The 14,552-nt window shown below is 39.6% G+C and overlaps 1 protein-coding gene across 1 annotated transcript in view; it reads left to right on the top strand.

Annotated features, from left to right (window-relative positions):
- The window catches only part of COL5A2 (collagen type V alpha 2 chain), a 174,027-nt gene that overhangs the window by 128,821 nt on the left and 30,654 nt on the right, over nt 1-14,552 (top strand). The window contains exons 19-34 of the mRNA XM_034785175.1: nt 1,852-1,950; nt 2,600-2,644; nt 2,749-2,847; nt 4,587-4,640; nt 6,233-6,340; nt 7,055-7,108; nt 7,825-7,923; nt 8,864-8,917; nt 9,881-9,979; nt 10,100-10,153; nt 10,255-10,308; nt 11,750-11,803; nt 12,279-12,332; nt 12,724-12,768; nt 13,287-13,385; nt 14,397-14,504. Coding sequence (XP_034641066.1) covers nt 1,852-1,950; nt 2,600-2,644; nt 2,749-2,847; nt 4,587-4,640; nt 6,233-6,340; nt 7,055-7,108; nt 7,825-7,923; nt 8,864-8,917; nt 9,881-9,979; nt 10,100-10,153; nt 10,255-10,308; nt 11,750-11,803; nt 12,279-12,332; nt 12,724-12,768; nt 13,287-13,385; nt 14,397-14,504 — 1,179 coding nt within the window. The remainder of the gene's footprint in view (nt 1-1,851; nt 1,951-2,599; nt 2,645-2,748; nt 2,848-4,586; nt 4,641-6,232; nt 6,341-7,054; nt 7,109-7,824; nt 7,924-8,863; nt 8,918-9,880; nt 9,980-10,099; nt 10,154-10,254; nt 10,309-11,749; nt 11,804-12,278; nt 12,333-12,723; nt 12,769-13,286; nt 13,386-14,396; nt 14,505-14,552) is intronic.

Raw genomic sequence — 14,552 nt, 5'->3', positions numbered from 1 at the left:
TGCACTCACCAAATGGCATTTAAATCCTCCTGTATGAAGTGCTAAAACATTGTGTCATGGAAAACTAAAAGGCTATGTAAAACTTTATAATTCACATCTAAAAGTTCTAGCAGAAATGTAAAACTAAAATTGTAATAAATATTTTGGTGGGCCGTGATGCACCAGGGGTTCTGTGTTGAAGTCGTCCTCACAACTTTTGCATAGGATCGATGGATGGTCATCTCCTGCTCCAATGGAAATTCACATCATGCTCTGACACAGTTCCTACCATCTCACTTGTTTTTTTCCTGTTCAGTTTCTGACTCTCTTTATTTCTTTTTCTCTTCCTCACCTCATCCTTCTCTTTTTTCTCTTCCCCCTCTTCTGTGCTTGTTTCTTCATTTCTGAGTTTTTCTTCATTGTTTTAAGGTTTTTTTTAACTCTTTTTCTGGATTTGTTTTCTTTCCATCTTAGTTATTGTCATGCTTCTCAAGATGACCATTGTAGTCTTTGTCGTGCTGGGCTGTGTTTGCTCTGATGGCTGAGCGGAAAAGGGAGGCTTGGGTCAGTGGATAACTGTCTGAGCCTCCAGCCCTGTATGTGAGCTTGCTTTGGCAGCATTCAAGGAACTTCTCAATATTTTGCCCCTAGCCAAGGGTTTGAAGAAGACCCAGACTCATGCAATCTCCTCATCTTCCTTTCCCCCAGAACTGCTCCTCTCCTATATGCTGAATCCCCACAAGTGGTAGGCAAATTATTATACAGTAAAAACATCTCTCTCTATTAGCTAGGTAGCCAAGCTCAGCAGATGTTATATGTTGTTTATACAGTTGGCAACATTCACAAAAAAATTCTTTGGAAACAAGGCTAATACAGCCATATGTGTAATGTATTAGACTAAATTATAATCCTTTTAATGCATGTCAGAAAAAAATAGAGCAATGGCTAAACAAAACAAAGCATCTAAATAAATGTTTGAAAGAGCTGACAAGGGAAGAAGCAATGGGATTTTTTTTTTAAACGGAGGAACTACTTTTAGGGTTGGACCCTCAGGTTGTATGAATTGGTAAAGCTGCATTGAGCTCAATGAAGCTATGCAGATTTACACATGCTGAGGATCTGCCCTTCAGTCTTGAAGATACAGTTTTAGTGTAGCATCAGTTCAAAAAGGCAGTTGGTCCACATAAGGATAAAACTGAGGACATACCAGAGTGAATTGCCATACCAGAATAGATCAGTGGTCCATCTAGTCTCGCAGCTTTTTTCTGATAGTGGTCATTACTGCATAATATATCTGACCACTTTTGACTGTAGCAAGCACAACCAGTGCCTACCATATTCCTGTGTTTAATTCTTTTTTAATATTAAGTGTTCGTATCAATACAGTCTTGTAGCAGTGAGGTCCACAGGTTAGTTTATACTGTGAGAAGAACATTTCTTCTTATCACTTCTAATTTACATAAAGTTTCAAGTCTCAGCTGCAAACAATGCAAACAAAGACTATAAGATGGACCAATATTGACGTGTTGATGGGGTTTTTTTGTATGGGTTTCTTTCTGTTGTGCTTTTCCCCCGTAATATATTGGTGGTGTGTTTTTGATAAATTATACTGGCTACCATGCTGTTTCTCCTCTAAAAGAAAGGTGCTTTGTATATGTATAGACTAGGGGGCAAATTGTGGTTTCAGTTTCAACACTATAAATCCAGGCAGAATTAGGTTCTTATATGTGCAGTACCTTTTCCTAATATTGAAGTATATGGAAGCTTGGATTCCATTGTTTTCTATTCCATGCACTATTCCCTGTTGTTTATTATGTGCTGCTTTTAAAAAAATAATTCAATAACTGATTGTTTTCTCTTGTGAAACATTAGGGTGAAGCAGGTCCAACGGGTGCACGTGGCCCAGAAGGTCCTCAGGGACAAAGGGGTGAAACAGGGCCATCAGGTCCAGCAGGGTCACAAGGACTTCCTGTAAGTTCAGACTTTGGATGCTTGTTCCATTGACTGCCTGCACACTGTCTACCCAAAGCCAGTTGTACCTTACTATTGGGAGAGTCCCAAAAGTATTTTTAGAAAGGAAATCTTTGTCGTCACATTATTTGTATTTAAAATATCGTTTAGATACATGACTAAACACTTGCAAATTAAATATTAGGGGGTAGCCGTGTTAGTCTGTATCCACAAAAACAACAACTAGGAGTCTGGTGTCACCTTAAAGACTAACAGATTTATTTGTGCATAAGCTTTCGTGGGTAAAAAACCCACTTCTTCAGATGCAACAGAAGTTCTTTTACCCACAAAAGCTTATGCACAAATAAATCTGTTAGTCTTCTAAGTGCCACCGGACTCCTTGTTGTTTTTGCAAATTAAATGTTACACATGCTGATGGAAACTGTGATCCTTTAAGTACTTATGCTCCAGCTGGACTTTCATGCTTAAAATTAAGCACACATGTGTTTGCAGAATCAGGGTCAAATAGTGACCTTTTGCAGGGTCTACATACTAGCCTTTATTTTCTGCTCCTGAGAGGAGGCACAAATACATGTCTGACAATATATTTTCATTCCTCCATTGACACGCTCATTAGAATTTGTTATAATGATTTGTATGCTATTTTTAGGGAACTGTAGGGACAGACGGTTCTCCTGGTGCTAAAGGCCCAACAGTAAGTAGTCAAATCAACTGTATAAGGAATTTTGGTGATGGATTCCTTTGTTAATTTCAGCGTTTCATGCGGCATCTCTTATCACACTGATGTCTCTTTTGTAGGGATCTCCAGGTACTTCTGGCCCACCTGGCTTAGCAGGTCCACCTGGTTCTCCAGGACCTCAAGGCAGTACTGGTCCTCCCGGCATCCGAGGCCAAGTGGTAATAATTTCTTTGTCACCATTGAAATGACAGTATTTAGCAACGATGTAGCTAAGGAAAGCGAATGTAGTGATTAGCAATGGGACTTCTTCATTTCCAAGCAATAAGATGAAATCAGTAGACTGCTGTGTAATGAGGTTGAGACTCACTGGTGCGGTTCCTCCTGCTGGTCATCCTGGGAATTAGCTCTTCCAGCCCAGAGCGCCCTCTGCAGGCCGGTGTCTTGCCTGCCACGGGCCCCCTGTGTCCCTCCCGGACCCTCGTGCCCCTCTATGTCAGGGTTCTGCCCCAGCAGTAACCCACAATCTGGGTCTCCCCACCCAGGGGAACCCCCAACCCTCTATCCCCACCTTGCCTCAGTGGCTACTGCCAGTCATCATCTAGCCCCTGCTCCCTGAGGCGGACTACAGTCTGTAAACCACTCATCATCGGCAAGGGAGTTAGGACCTACTGCCTTTGCCTATCTCTGGGCCGCCCCCCCTGCAGCCCCAGTACCTTTTTTGGGCCTTTTAGCAAGGCCTGCAGCCTGGGGTTTTACCAGGTTGGAGTTCCCCAGCTCCCTCTGCCCTTCCCCAACACTGCTCCACCACAGGTACCCTTCTCAGCTTCCAGGTAGCCCAGTCCTTCTCCCTCAGAAGCTAGAGAGAGTCTTCCAGCTTCTGGCCCGCAGCCCTCTTATAAGGGCCAGCTGGTCCCTGATTGAGCTGGCCGCAGCTGTGGTCAGCTACCCCGTCAGATTACCCCAGCTATTCTTAATCCCTCTCCAGGGCTGCTTTTAACCCCTTTTCTGCGGGAGTGGGGCAGCCGCCCCACTACATGCTGAATAGGAGTGAATATACCAAGACTTGGTTCTCATTAATTCCTTATGTGTATTTTGAAATACAGAATTTTCTTTCTTAGGCCCCAGTCTTGAATTTGACTGCAGAGAGGCAGAGACCTGTGCACAAAGCCTCACTGGCTTCAGTGGTCACTGGCCCGTGTGCCTACCTGCTTGGAGTCACCTGTAGAATCAGAGCCTTAATTAGTATTTTGTATATGTAATTACAGAGAAACAGACATATTTACAGAAAGCATAAACTATCATAAATGTATTAAAATGTTACTGTAGTTAGTCTCATAGAAGGGAGTAGTTTTCTGATGCCAAACGTAGTCCAAAATTATTCAAGAAGTAATTGTGCTTAAATGCTTAATGCTTTTATAAAAATCCTTTATCTCTGAAATCTTCTGCAAATTAACCATTAGCAATCTGGTTTGTTTAATCTTCAGCATATACTCTTTCACAGCATTATTAGCTGAGCAATTTTGGAATAAACCAGTTGTAACCCCACTGAATATAATTACACAATGAAACAGATAGTCATTTACAAAATGTCAGAAATCTGCAGTATATGGGATTGGCTCTTTGGGCTTCTGTATGTCAGCTGTTAGCCATAACATGCCCGAGATGGTTACTAAACTAGACAAGAAAATAAGTTACAGTGCTTGGATCAAGTTCTAAGGTTTTTATTCAGGCAAAAATTCTTACTGAAGTCAATGGACTTTGTGCTTGAGTGAGAACTGATTAAGGACATCAGGATCAGGAGCTATTTGGGGTTACCATGTGTGAACAATCTATCTATAGACTAGATTAGCAGAAGCACTGTCACATTTTTCATTTGAAACTACTGTATGTAGGTAACTCAGGTAAGGATGGTTGAATGGTTTGTGCAGATTAATGGTATTAATGTATTTGTTTTCAGGGAGACCCTGGTGTGCCAGGTTTCAAAGGAGAAGCAGGTCCCAAAGGGGAACCAGTAAGTCTTTACATTTTTTGTAATCAAATCAAAATTAAAACAAAGAATGATACATGCATTGTTGTGCAGAGCACAATACTATATTCCTTGAGACACATCTAGTATTACCTCTCATTGTTGGTTTTGACCTGCAAGTAATGGCCATGGAACACCCTGGTCAGGTTCTGTTGTGAATAAGGGGGAGGATAGGTCCTTTGAATCCATGACCAGGTAAATCCTTCAGCCAGTTATCCCCTGGACTCAAGTTTGAGAAGGCCACAGCACAACAGAGAAATACAGGATCCCCTGATGCTTTATTAGCAGCCATGGAATGGATCTGCTCCAACTTCTTGGTCTTATAAGGAAATCACTGGTCATAGGTGCTCAAGGACAGAGGGTTGTGCTCTAACAACATGCTTTGGTCCCATATGAGAAATAAACTTTTTAAGGAAAGATATTAAAAATATGTTGAACAGAACTGAATGTAGCATAGGTGGTAGCAACGTAGACCACAGCATCTCACAATCTACTCCAATATTGTAATATAAATATTGCATTTGACATGTTCAAGAGGAATGATCAAAATTAGCTTGATTCAGCTCTGTCCACCCATCAGGGTCCTATTGCTGAGTCAGCAGCACTTTTTGATCAGCAATATCAAATGATGCTGGTAGACCTGATAGTGTTAGCATGGATGTTTGGACTCTATTCATAGCTATGAGAAGATCAACATGGTCAGCACCATCTCGGAGCCATATGAACTCAGAATGAAAAGATTATTAGCTTTAGCAGAGCCAGGATCAGTCGTAGCTGATTTGGCAATACATTCTTAATATTCTTGCTCAAGTAAAGTATTAGAGAGAGGATAGTAGTCAGCAAAGCTGTCGGTGTTGACAAATGATTTCTTGAACACTGGCTGGACTTATTATTTTTTTGAGGGTGTCTGGAAGAATGTCCTTCTAGAGAGAGACATTGGCAATTTCTGTCAGCTGTGGGGCTGGTAAAACTCAATTCCATCTGTCAAGAATGAAAATTGTGTCAGAATCAGAGCCTCTATGTCACTGAACCAAAGTCCATCAGGGAAGATGGCATGAGGATTCCATGTGCAGAAGCAGTGCAGGATTTACACCAAAGAGATGGATTGCAAAGAAGAGATCTGCAGTGTGAATCAGACAGGAAAATGTTGCCCTAAGTTTACTATTGTATAGAGTGGATTCCATAACCGTACAGGTTCTTTAAATAATTAAATACTGATTTCCTTAATGCCACTTGCCTAACGATTAATAAATACCACAATTACAAAATTGGATCCTATACAAGGAGTCAAATGATTGTGAGGCACAATGTAGAGCCAAATTTTAGAATTACCGTCCATTTATGGATCACTTCATGTTGAAATACTAGTTGATAAACATAGAAAAAGGAAAATCTGAATGGGAAAAATTGCATTTTATAATTGATTTTAAAAGAAATTAAAAAAAAATCTAACTACCCAATTTTGTTCTTTCTTGTTTGGGAAAATGTTTATGGTTCATGTTGGAAGAAAGAGTGATTGATAGAGCCTTAAAAATGGTTAATTTGCTTTATTCTAAACAAGCAAATATTTTCAATAGGGTCCACATGGTTCTCAGGGTCCCATTGGCCCTGTGGGTGAAGAAGGGAAAAGAGGCCCTCGTGGTGATCCAGGGTCAGTAGGTCCTCCAGGCCCTGTTGGAGAAAGGGTAAGGAAGCCAGAAAAATAATTATATTTGTTAGAGGTTGGCCTCTCTCATGAAAATCATATCTGACCTGGACCTGAATGTGAGCTCCCTTATAGTTTGGGGTGGGCAGAGACAAACTTGTCTTTAATGATAGTATATTGACAGCTGTGATTTAGCATAGTTTCTTACACTAGCGATTTTATGACCTGATTTCTCTGAAGTGACAGGATGCTGTCTTTTGTAATACACAGTAGGTTCTTTTCAGAAGTGGCAATGCGAGGGTGAGAATATGAAAATGTACTATTATGCCTTCCTCATATTGAGTATCATTTACTCCAGTGTTATCTTGGGTTTTTTTATTTGGGGAAGGCGAATGAAGCCTGGCATGTTAATATTAATTTGGAGCTGAGCACATCATTTGGGCACTCGGTACTTTAGATACCACAGTGATAGGCACTTCAGAAATATGACAGATTGATAACTTTTCTATTGAGTAGAACCTTGTTACAGAAATAGTGTCATTGATTTCAGTGGGGCTACTCACAGAGCTAAGGTGTAACACTCAGCATGAGTGATGGGATCGGAAAGAGGCCCTTAAATATTTTTCACTACAAAAGAGCATTTTGAAGGCACAGTAGCCAGTTGGAGGACAAGGATTTTATAAGAAAATAAACTGAACTCCAAAACCCTATTGAACATCAGTTATTAATAATGATTTATGATATTTTTGCATAGGGTGCTCCTGGTAATCGTGGTTTTCCAGGTTCTGATGGCTTGCCTGGACCAAAGGTAAGCTGATTTGGGCCATTTTCCTCCCTTTCATGCCTAAAAAATATATGCAAAAGAAGAACGTAACTGAATGTAGCTGCTGTGGGAAGTGAGCAGATCTGCTGAATGTTTGGAGGCAGGGCCAAAGGAAATGCCAAATGACAATGGGTCAAGTCTTCCAAACATGCTCAGACCAGAGTTCTAAGTGAAAAACATTGCTCTTCCTGTGGGTCTCAGGCGTTCCATTCTCCTTTCATGTCTCCAACTTGATGCACTTATACTTGCATCATGATGTGTAAAAGCCACTGAGCAGTAACTACTTACATTACATTTTACAGTGTCTATTAAGTTATATGTGGAGAGGGAAGCACTTCTTGTAAAATAGCTCTTTCTTGACATCTCTACTGAGAAGCCAGGCCAATCCCCCTGTGTGTTGCCTAACAACCATATTGCTTACTGACAAGTGACACAAAGATGTTTTTGTTTATTAGATCCATCAACTATTACCTTCTAGATAGAAGTGCAAGAATTCTAAATTCCTTATGTTAATTAATTCTATACAAGAGATCATCTCTAAATAATGTTAAGGATATGGTTCAGAATACTTTGGAACGCCAGTTTTCAAAAATATTGATAGATGCTGCTCTTGATGGAAGATGTATATTTTGCATTTACTTCCTCTTACTATGGTTGTTCAGTCTAACGTCTGACTAATGGTGCTTTGATATCTTTTCCAGGGAGCTCAAGGGGAGCGTGGTCCAGCAGGTTCTTCAGGCCCTAAAGGAAGCCAGGGAGATCCTGGGCGCACTGGTGAACCTGGCCTCCCAGGTGCCAGGGTAAGGAAATTATAAAATCAACATCATGTCATGAATTTGTATAGCACCTTTCATTCCCGAGGATGGCAATGTACTTTATAGGCAAGCTGTTATACAACCTCTGTTTATAGAAGCCAAAAACAGGGATCACTTCTTCCACCACTTTAATACCTTCACCTTTGGAAGGGAAATATGGAACCTGACCTTGAGTTCAGTGGTTCTGCTCATGTGCAAAGTGAATCACATGAGTATTTTCAGGTTCAGAGCCCAAGGACCTGGTTCTGTTCCCCTTGAAGTCAAAGGCAAGACTCCCATTAATTTCAAAGGGAGCATGGTCTCGCGCTAAATTAGACATAGACAATGCAGTCCAGAGGAATGTAGGTATGTAAAATACGAGGTGTGCAGAAAACATAGGTTGAAAGTCAAATCTTTGTTAAATTGGTTAATTGTTTTTAAAGTATTTGTATAGCGTAAGGTGAGCTGTCATTGAAAGATCCTGCAGAAGAAATGTTTGAGGCGGGTTTGGAATGTCCCATACAAGGAAAGAAAGGAAATTCCAAGCATAACGAGTGGCATGGAAGAATGGTTGAGAGTGGGAGAAATAAAGGGGATGACCTGGTGGGGGGCTTGAGAGGAGTGCAGACCACAAATGGAGAGTAAGTCGGAGGAAACAAGAGCAGAGATGCAATTAAAAATGAAATTGTGCAGAACTTTGAAGGTGAGGATGAGGAGCTTGACTTTGATGCAGTAGGGTGAGGGGAAGCCCCTGGAGGGACTCGGAGAGGGGAATAACATGGTCGAGTTAAATGACTTTTCATTAGTCATGCCACCTGAGTGAAAAATGATTCCAGTGTGATGTTTTGTTACTGAGCACACTTTCTCAACTCATTTACAATCCTTGCTGTATTTTAGGATCCTATACACAGGTTATATCAATTGGTGTGTTATCCTATTTTTGTAGGGTCTCACAGGAAATCCAGGTGTTCAGGGTCCTGAAGGAAAACTTGGTCCTTTGGTAAGTAGTTTGTGACAGGGAGTGAGGAGGATGTACATAATTATTGGTCCCTTCAGTTGGCACTGCACTCATTTGAAATTCTGCTCTCCTTGAAATTAGCCTTTTACTAATCCATAGTTTTATAGTCTCTCAAGGTGAATAGGTCCTTCTAAATGCCAGCAAATGGAAGGCATTTAACATCTAAATGAGTCAGTGCAAATCACTTTCATTAGGCTTAATGTGTGTTGCAGTATATGCTCAGTGTTGGCTATCCCAAGGAATTTAAGCACTTGTGAGCTCAGGTTTGTTGGAAAGAAATATTTTTTACATAATTCCCATAATTACTGGCTAGCTCCAATGAGTCTGTCTATAATTGCATTGAAGATGTTTGAAAGCTAGAATTGTCTCTTTGACATATACTTTAAAGACATTTTTAATGGAACAGCCACAATGGGAAAAATAAAAGAAAGAAGAAATGAAGTAGAATATATAAATATTGTACAAGTGCTCTTAAGACTGTAAGTGGATAACAATACAAATGCTAAAGGTTAGAAAGTTTTAATATTTGAAAGGGTAGGTTAACATTGGCTTAACCAACCTGAAAATAAAAAATTCTAGCACTAAGTTTCACTGTTGGATACACTAGAGTTCAAGTAATCCATTTTTCAATACTCTTGTACAAGTCCTCTTTCCTATCTGTTCCTTCCTTTTCATAGAGGACTATCAGGCAAATAGCATGGAGCCAATTATTGAGCTCTAACAGAATAGACCTATCCAGTACTTTGATACCATTGTAAGGCAATCATTCCCTCAAAATAGCCTAAGGGTCCAATCCAGCTCCTATTAAAATAAATTGAAAGACTTCTGTTGCCTTCATTAGGCACTGGATCAGGCCCTGATAAGAAGTAGGAGTTAGCTTTTTATTGGTGAACAAAAGCTTATGGGAGCACAGTGAAGAATATTCAGAATTATTTATATTTCTAGGGTGCGCCAGGAGAAGATGGACGTCCAGGCCCAGCAGGTTCAATAGGAATTAGAGGTCAGCCAGGCAGCATGGGGCTTCCTGGGCCAAAAGGCAGCAGTGTGAGTACAATGTTTGCTAATCGGTATCTAATTATCTAGCTTGCCTTAGTTTCAGAGCTAAATATGTTTTTAAATGGATGAAAATATTGGGTAATTATAGCAACTTTCCCCACAAATTAGGGTGATCCTGGAAAACCTGGAGAAGCGGGTAATGCTGGTGTCCCAGGGCAGAGAGTGAGTATCATTGTTATTCTTTATATTGATTACACAAAAATATGTTTATTTGTCATGTGTGTGCACTATACAATTCCTCTTTATTTGTTGTTTCACTGTAGGGTGCTCCTGGCAAAGATGGTGAAGTTGGTCCTTCTGGTCCTGTTGGTCCACCTGTAAGTCAGTTTTTCAATATACAGGATTATTTGTTTGTCTAATTATGTTGGCACCCATCATTGTACTTTCTGAGCAGTCCTCAAGAGTAAAAGTGACAGTAAAAGTGTTTTTCTTTATTGATTTAGAGACCATTCGCATTCTGCACTGATTTTTGCCAAATAAAGTCAAATTTCATTCTGTTGCTCTTCAAAGCAATCTGTAAATCGTTGAGTTATTTTTAATTTCAGCTTTATTAAGGTTGAATCAGTTTAACATGATCCCTAGAAAAAATACGAGGGTTTCGTAAAGTCTACATATTCTCACCCTTTTGCCTTTCTTCCCCAGTAGGGGTGTACATATTTCTTAAATAAACTTTTATATTGAAAAGAGAGAATATTTGAACTCATGTTGTGCCCCTCCCACCCTTTCACCCTCGCCTTATGCTCTATTTTGGATAATTGATTCTTCCACCCATACTTACTGTATTAATGAAAAATTATCACTTAGCTAGTCGCATTGGTTTTAATGGGACTACCTGTTCAGTAAGGTACTGTTTGCTTTGAGTAAGAATGGCAGAATCTGTCCCTGGATTAATTTAATGTTGAATATTTAATTACTTTATCAAATAAAAATAATGCTCTAAATAACAACACACCATTAGAGTTCAAATTCCAGATGAAAAATTATTCAAATAATCTATCCAGCTGTTTAGTTGCACATGTCAAAGAGAGTTAAGAGAATTTTTGAATTTGTTTTTTTCAAATATGTAAACACCTTCAGATTTTTGTTAACCTCCTGAAAAAGGAGTATATGTTAAAATGTTCTGCTGTTTTCTTTAGTGCCAAAAAGAAATATGCATACAGCATATTAAAACTGAATTCTGTGTAATTTCTCCAGCTGCTTTGCTGTTGTTGAAATGTTGATTAATGAGCCTCACAAGTGAAAAATGCCTACAAAGAAAAATGTATTGTACTCTTCAAGTAAATATAGAAAAATATCTATTTATCTATCAGTGTACATTTGCATAGGCTTCCAGTTGTCTTGTTTAACACCTGTTGATTCCAGAGACACAAATATATTGCAAATATACAAAAAAAATTCAATAATCAATTTTCTATTATATATACTAAAAGAGGTATATATCTCTATTAAAATTCCTTCTACCACCCATTTTAAAAATTGCAAGGGGCAAAATTCTCAGCTAACGTAAATAGATGCAGCTGGCTTGAATCCAGTGGAACTGCGTTCATTTACAGCAGCAGTTAATTGAGCTCAGGATCTTAAAAAGGTACTATCTGGTCTTGACTAAATTTCATTTTTCAACTGAAATGGTGTAAGTAATAATAATAATAAGAAAAAAGTAGGAAACGTATTCTTTTCCCATGAGTACAATCAGGCAGACAACATGTAAGTGGAATCTGGCTGTGTCCCTAAATTGTACAGTTTTTTTCTTTTGTCTAGGGTCTAGCAGGAGAAAGAGGAGAACAAGGCCCTCCAGGTCCCACAGGCTTTCAGGTATGTGTAACAAGAGTTCTTTTACATAAATAAATAATACACCCTTTTTTTCTTTGTAACCTACAGAAATTTGATAAAGTGATGTTAAACAAAGGTCTCTAAAATTGCTCAGACTAATTAGCACATCTCACGCACTTTCAGCAGCTACATTATTAGCTATATTAGTTTTTGTTAAAAAGGTTTAAATACTATTTCTGTATGCCAAGGATCATTGGAGCCCAAGGAGCCTGCCTAGGTTTGTCGGAATTGAAGATTTTCAAAGCCAACAGATATCCAAGAGTTGAACAAATCAGTGGCGTTGACAGTGGAGTCAAACCACTATCTCTTTGTATAGAAAGGTCTTATACATCTGCACTGTACAGTCCTATTACATGCATAAATAAAGAGATGCTGTCATCTCCTTTTATTATGGAGGGAAACAGTTTGATGCTTGTGTATCAGTACTTATCTAATTACTTCTGTTGGGATCTTTCAGGGTTTGCCTGGGCCACCAGGTCCTCCAGGAGAGTCAGGAAAGCCTGGAGATCAGGTAACTTCTTTTGTAATGTACTTAGTGTTTGCCAAGTTTTTCTTGCTTAATAAAACGATTTTACCTTCTTCTCCTATTTGATGTATTCACTTTCCAGTCCTCCAAGGGCTAGATTCTCCCACTGACACACAATGAGTAATATCTGCAAAACGTCTATGATGACTACTCATTGAGTAAGATACTACTCAGCATGAGTAACAGTAGCAGAATCTGGTCCTCTGACTGGATTAGATTATCTCTGTTCAACATGGAAAATCTGCATTCAGAATCAGCCATCGACATTCAGACTACATAGAACTACTGAAATGAAAATGTTATCCTCTGTTTTCTATACCTACCAGCACGTAGTATATAACGTTTTCCTTCCAACTTGTATTTCTTTTCTCACCAGGGTGTTCCTGGAGATCCTGGAGCTGGAGGTCCATTAGGTCCAAGAGTAAGTATTTTCCCCAAGTACTGGCCATTCCTAGCAAGCCTCCTGGGTTCCATTATGACACTGATACACTGGGCAGTCTTGAAACATATAATTTAGCACATTTGTGCCTCAGTTTGCCCGTTATTAAAATGATTATAAATGTTTATCCATTTTTACTCACAGTTGGTGCTATGCAGCTAATCAATAACAATATGCTCATAGTCCTCAGTATTCTTGTAAAGCTCTGTTAACTAATGTTTGTAATGCATTTTGAGATCATTGGACGGAAGGCACTCTATGCTGCATAGCATGTGCGAATAATCTTATTATAATACTGTACCACTTTATGCACCTCAAAAGAGTCTTTTATTATGGCCAAAAGAATATACTTGGGTTTGTTGTTTGTTCAGATCAGCATAAGCCATTCCTGAGCAGAAGCTCTCTAGTGCAATAGTACCCCATGTTCAATGCATAATTGATTTTTTTCTGCCAAATGGATCTGCATACGACCAGATATTTCACATATTGCTGTTTTATAGGGAGAACGTGGCAATCCAGGGGAGAGAGGAGAACCAGGGGCAGCAGGACTTCAGGGTGAAAAGGGTATGGCTGGAGGACATGGTCCTGATGGTCCAAAGGTAAAGTACACAAGAAATGTGTATTGATTTAGTGATTTTATTTAAGATTCTGTTCAGCTGCATTCTTCTCAAGAGAGAGGCATCTTGTTTTCCTGAAAGCTCCAGGAGGACAACAGTCTTGCAATGTTAATCAAAGATATTCCAGTAGAATAACACCAATATAATGAAGGGCACTAAAATATTGTTGAGAAATCAGTATTTTCATTCAGTGTATACAGACAAAGCTCCTTAAAATACAGGACTAAACACTTCTTAAAACTACCAGTGTGCTTTGCCTATTTCGGTAGAACAGTATGAAACCATTTATATAATATAGTGCACTCGATGGTGCTGCCTTTGTTTGGAGAATCTTGCTTATTTACAGTAAGTAACTGGGTAGCCCATCTCTCTTGCTATGGATACTTTGTGCTGCTCTACCAGCACAGAGTAGCCCTACGGCTGGTGTAGTTGGTCAGGAGAGAATCCACGCATATGAATTGGGATCCCTTGGGAGTATAGAGCTGCCACAGCAGACCCTGTACTACCATGTTCTTTACAGAGGACATAAGAGGCACAGCTTGGAGGCAAGAGAGCACAACCAGGACATCCCTGCCCTGGACAATCCCCAGGTCCGATAATTGGCCATTGGTAACTAGTGTAATAAAGACTGATTTTATTTATTCCATGGAAGCTGTCCAACATCCAAGGATTCAGTTTGAGAAGGCTATGTAGAGCCACTTTAGCATCCCTCCTCCATCCCACACTCCCACAGCCCCATCCATTCATGCACCCAAGATTCATGACTAGTTTTTTCAAAACATTGGGTATAAATTCTAAAATTAATGAATAATTCAACTCTGCAACTTTGTTTCCTGAAAAATGTTTGGATGTGAACAAGAAAGAAGTTTAAGAGAAAATTATTATTTACCAGTGTCCTCCAGAGGCATATTCATAAGCACAGATGGTTCTTCACTCTAAAGACAAAGAGACCTCAACTTAATAGGCAGTAATTTGTTTTTTTATTCATTTCAGGGTAGTCCAGGCCCCACTGGGACTCCTGGTGATCCAGGTCCTCCAGGTCTTCAGGGTATGCCTGGAGAAAGAGGTATTGCTGGAACTCCTGGTCCCAAGGGTGACAGGGTAAGTCTCCTTATCGTTGCTCCTTTAAATACTAAAGAGAAGTACGTG

This window comes from Trachemys scripta, chromosome 11 (assembly GCF_013100865.1).
Source record: "Trachemys scripta elegans isolate TJP31775 chromosome 11, CAS_Tse_1.0, whole genome shotgun sequence".
In the NCBI taxonomy this organism is placed as follows: Eukaryota; Metazoa; Chordata; order Testudines; family Emydidae; genus Trachemys; species Trachemys scripta.
The sequence above is the reverse complement of the archived record's forward strand: the minus strand, read 5'-3'. Positions and strand labels throughout refer to the sequence as shown.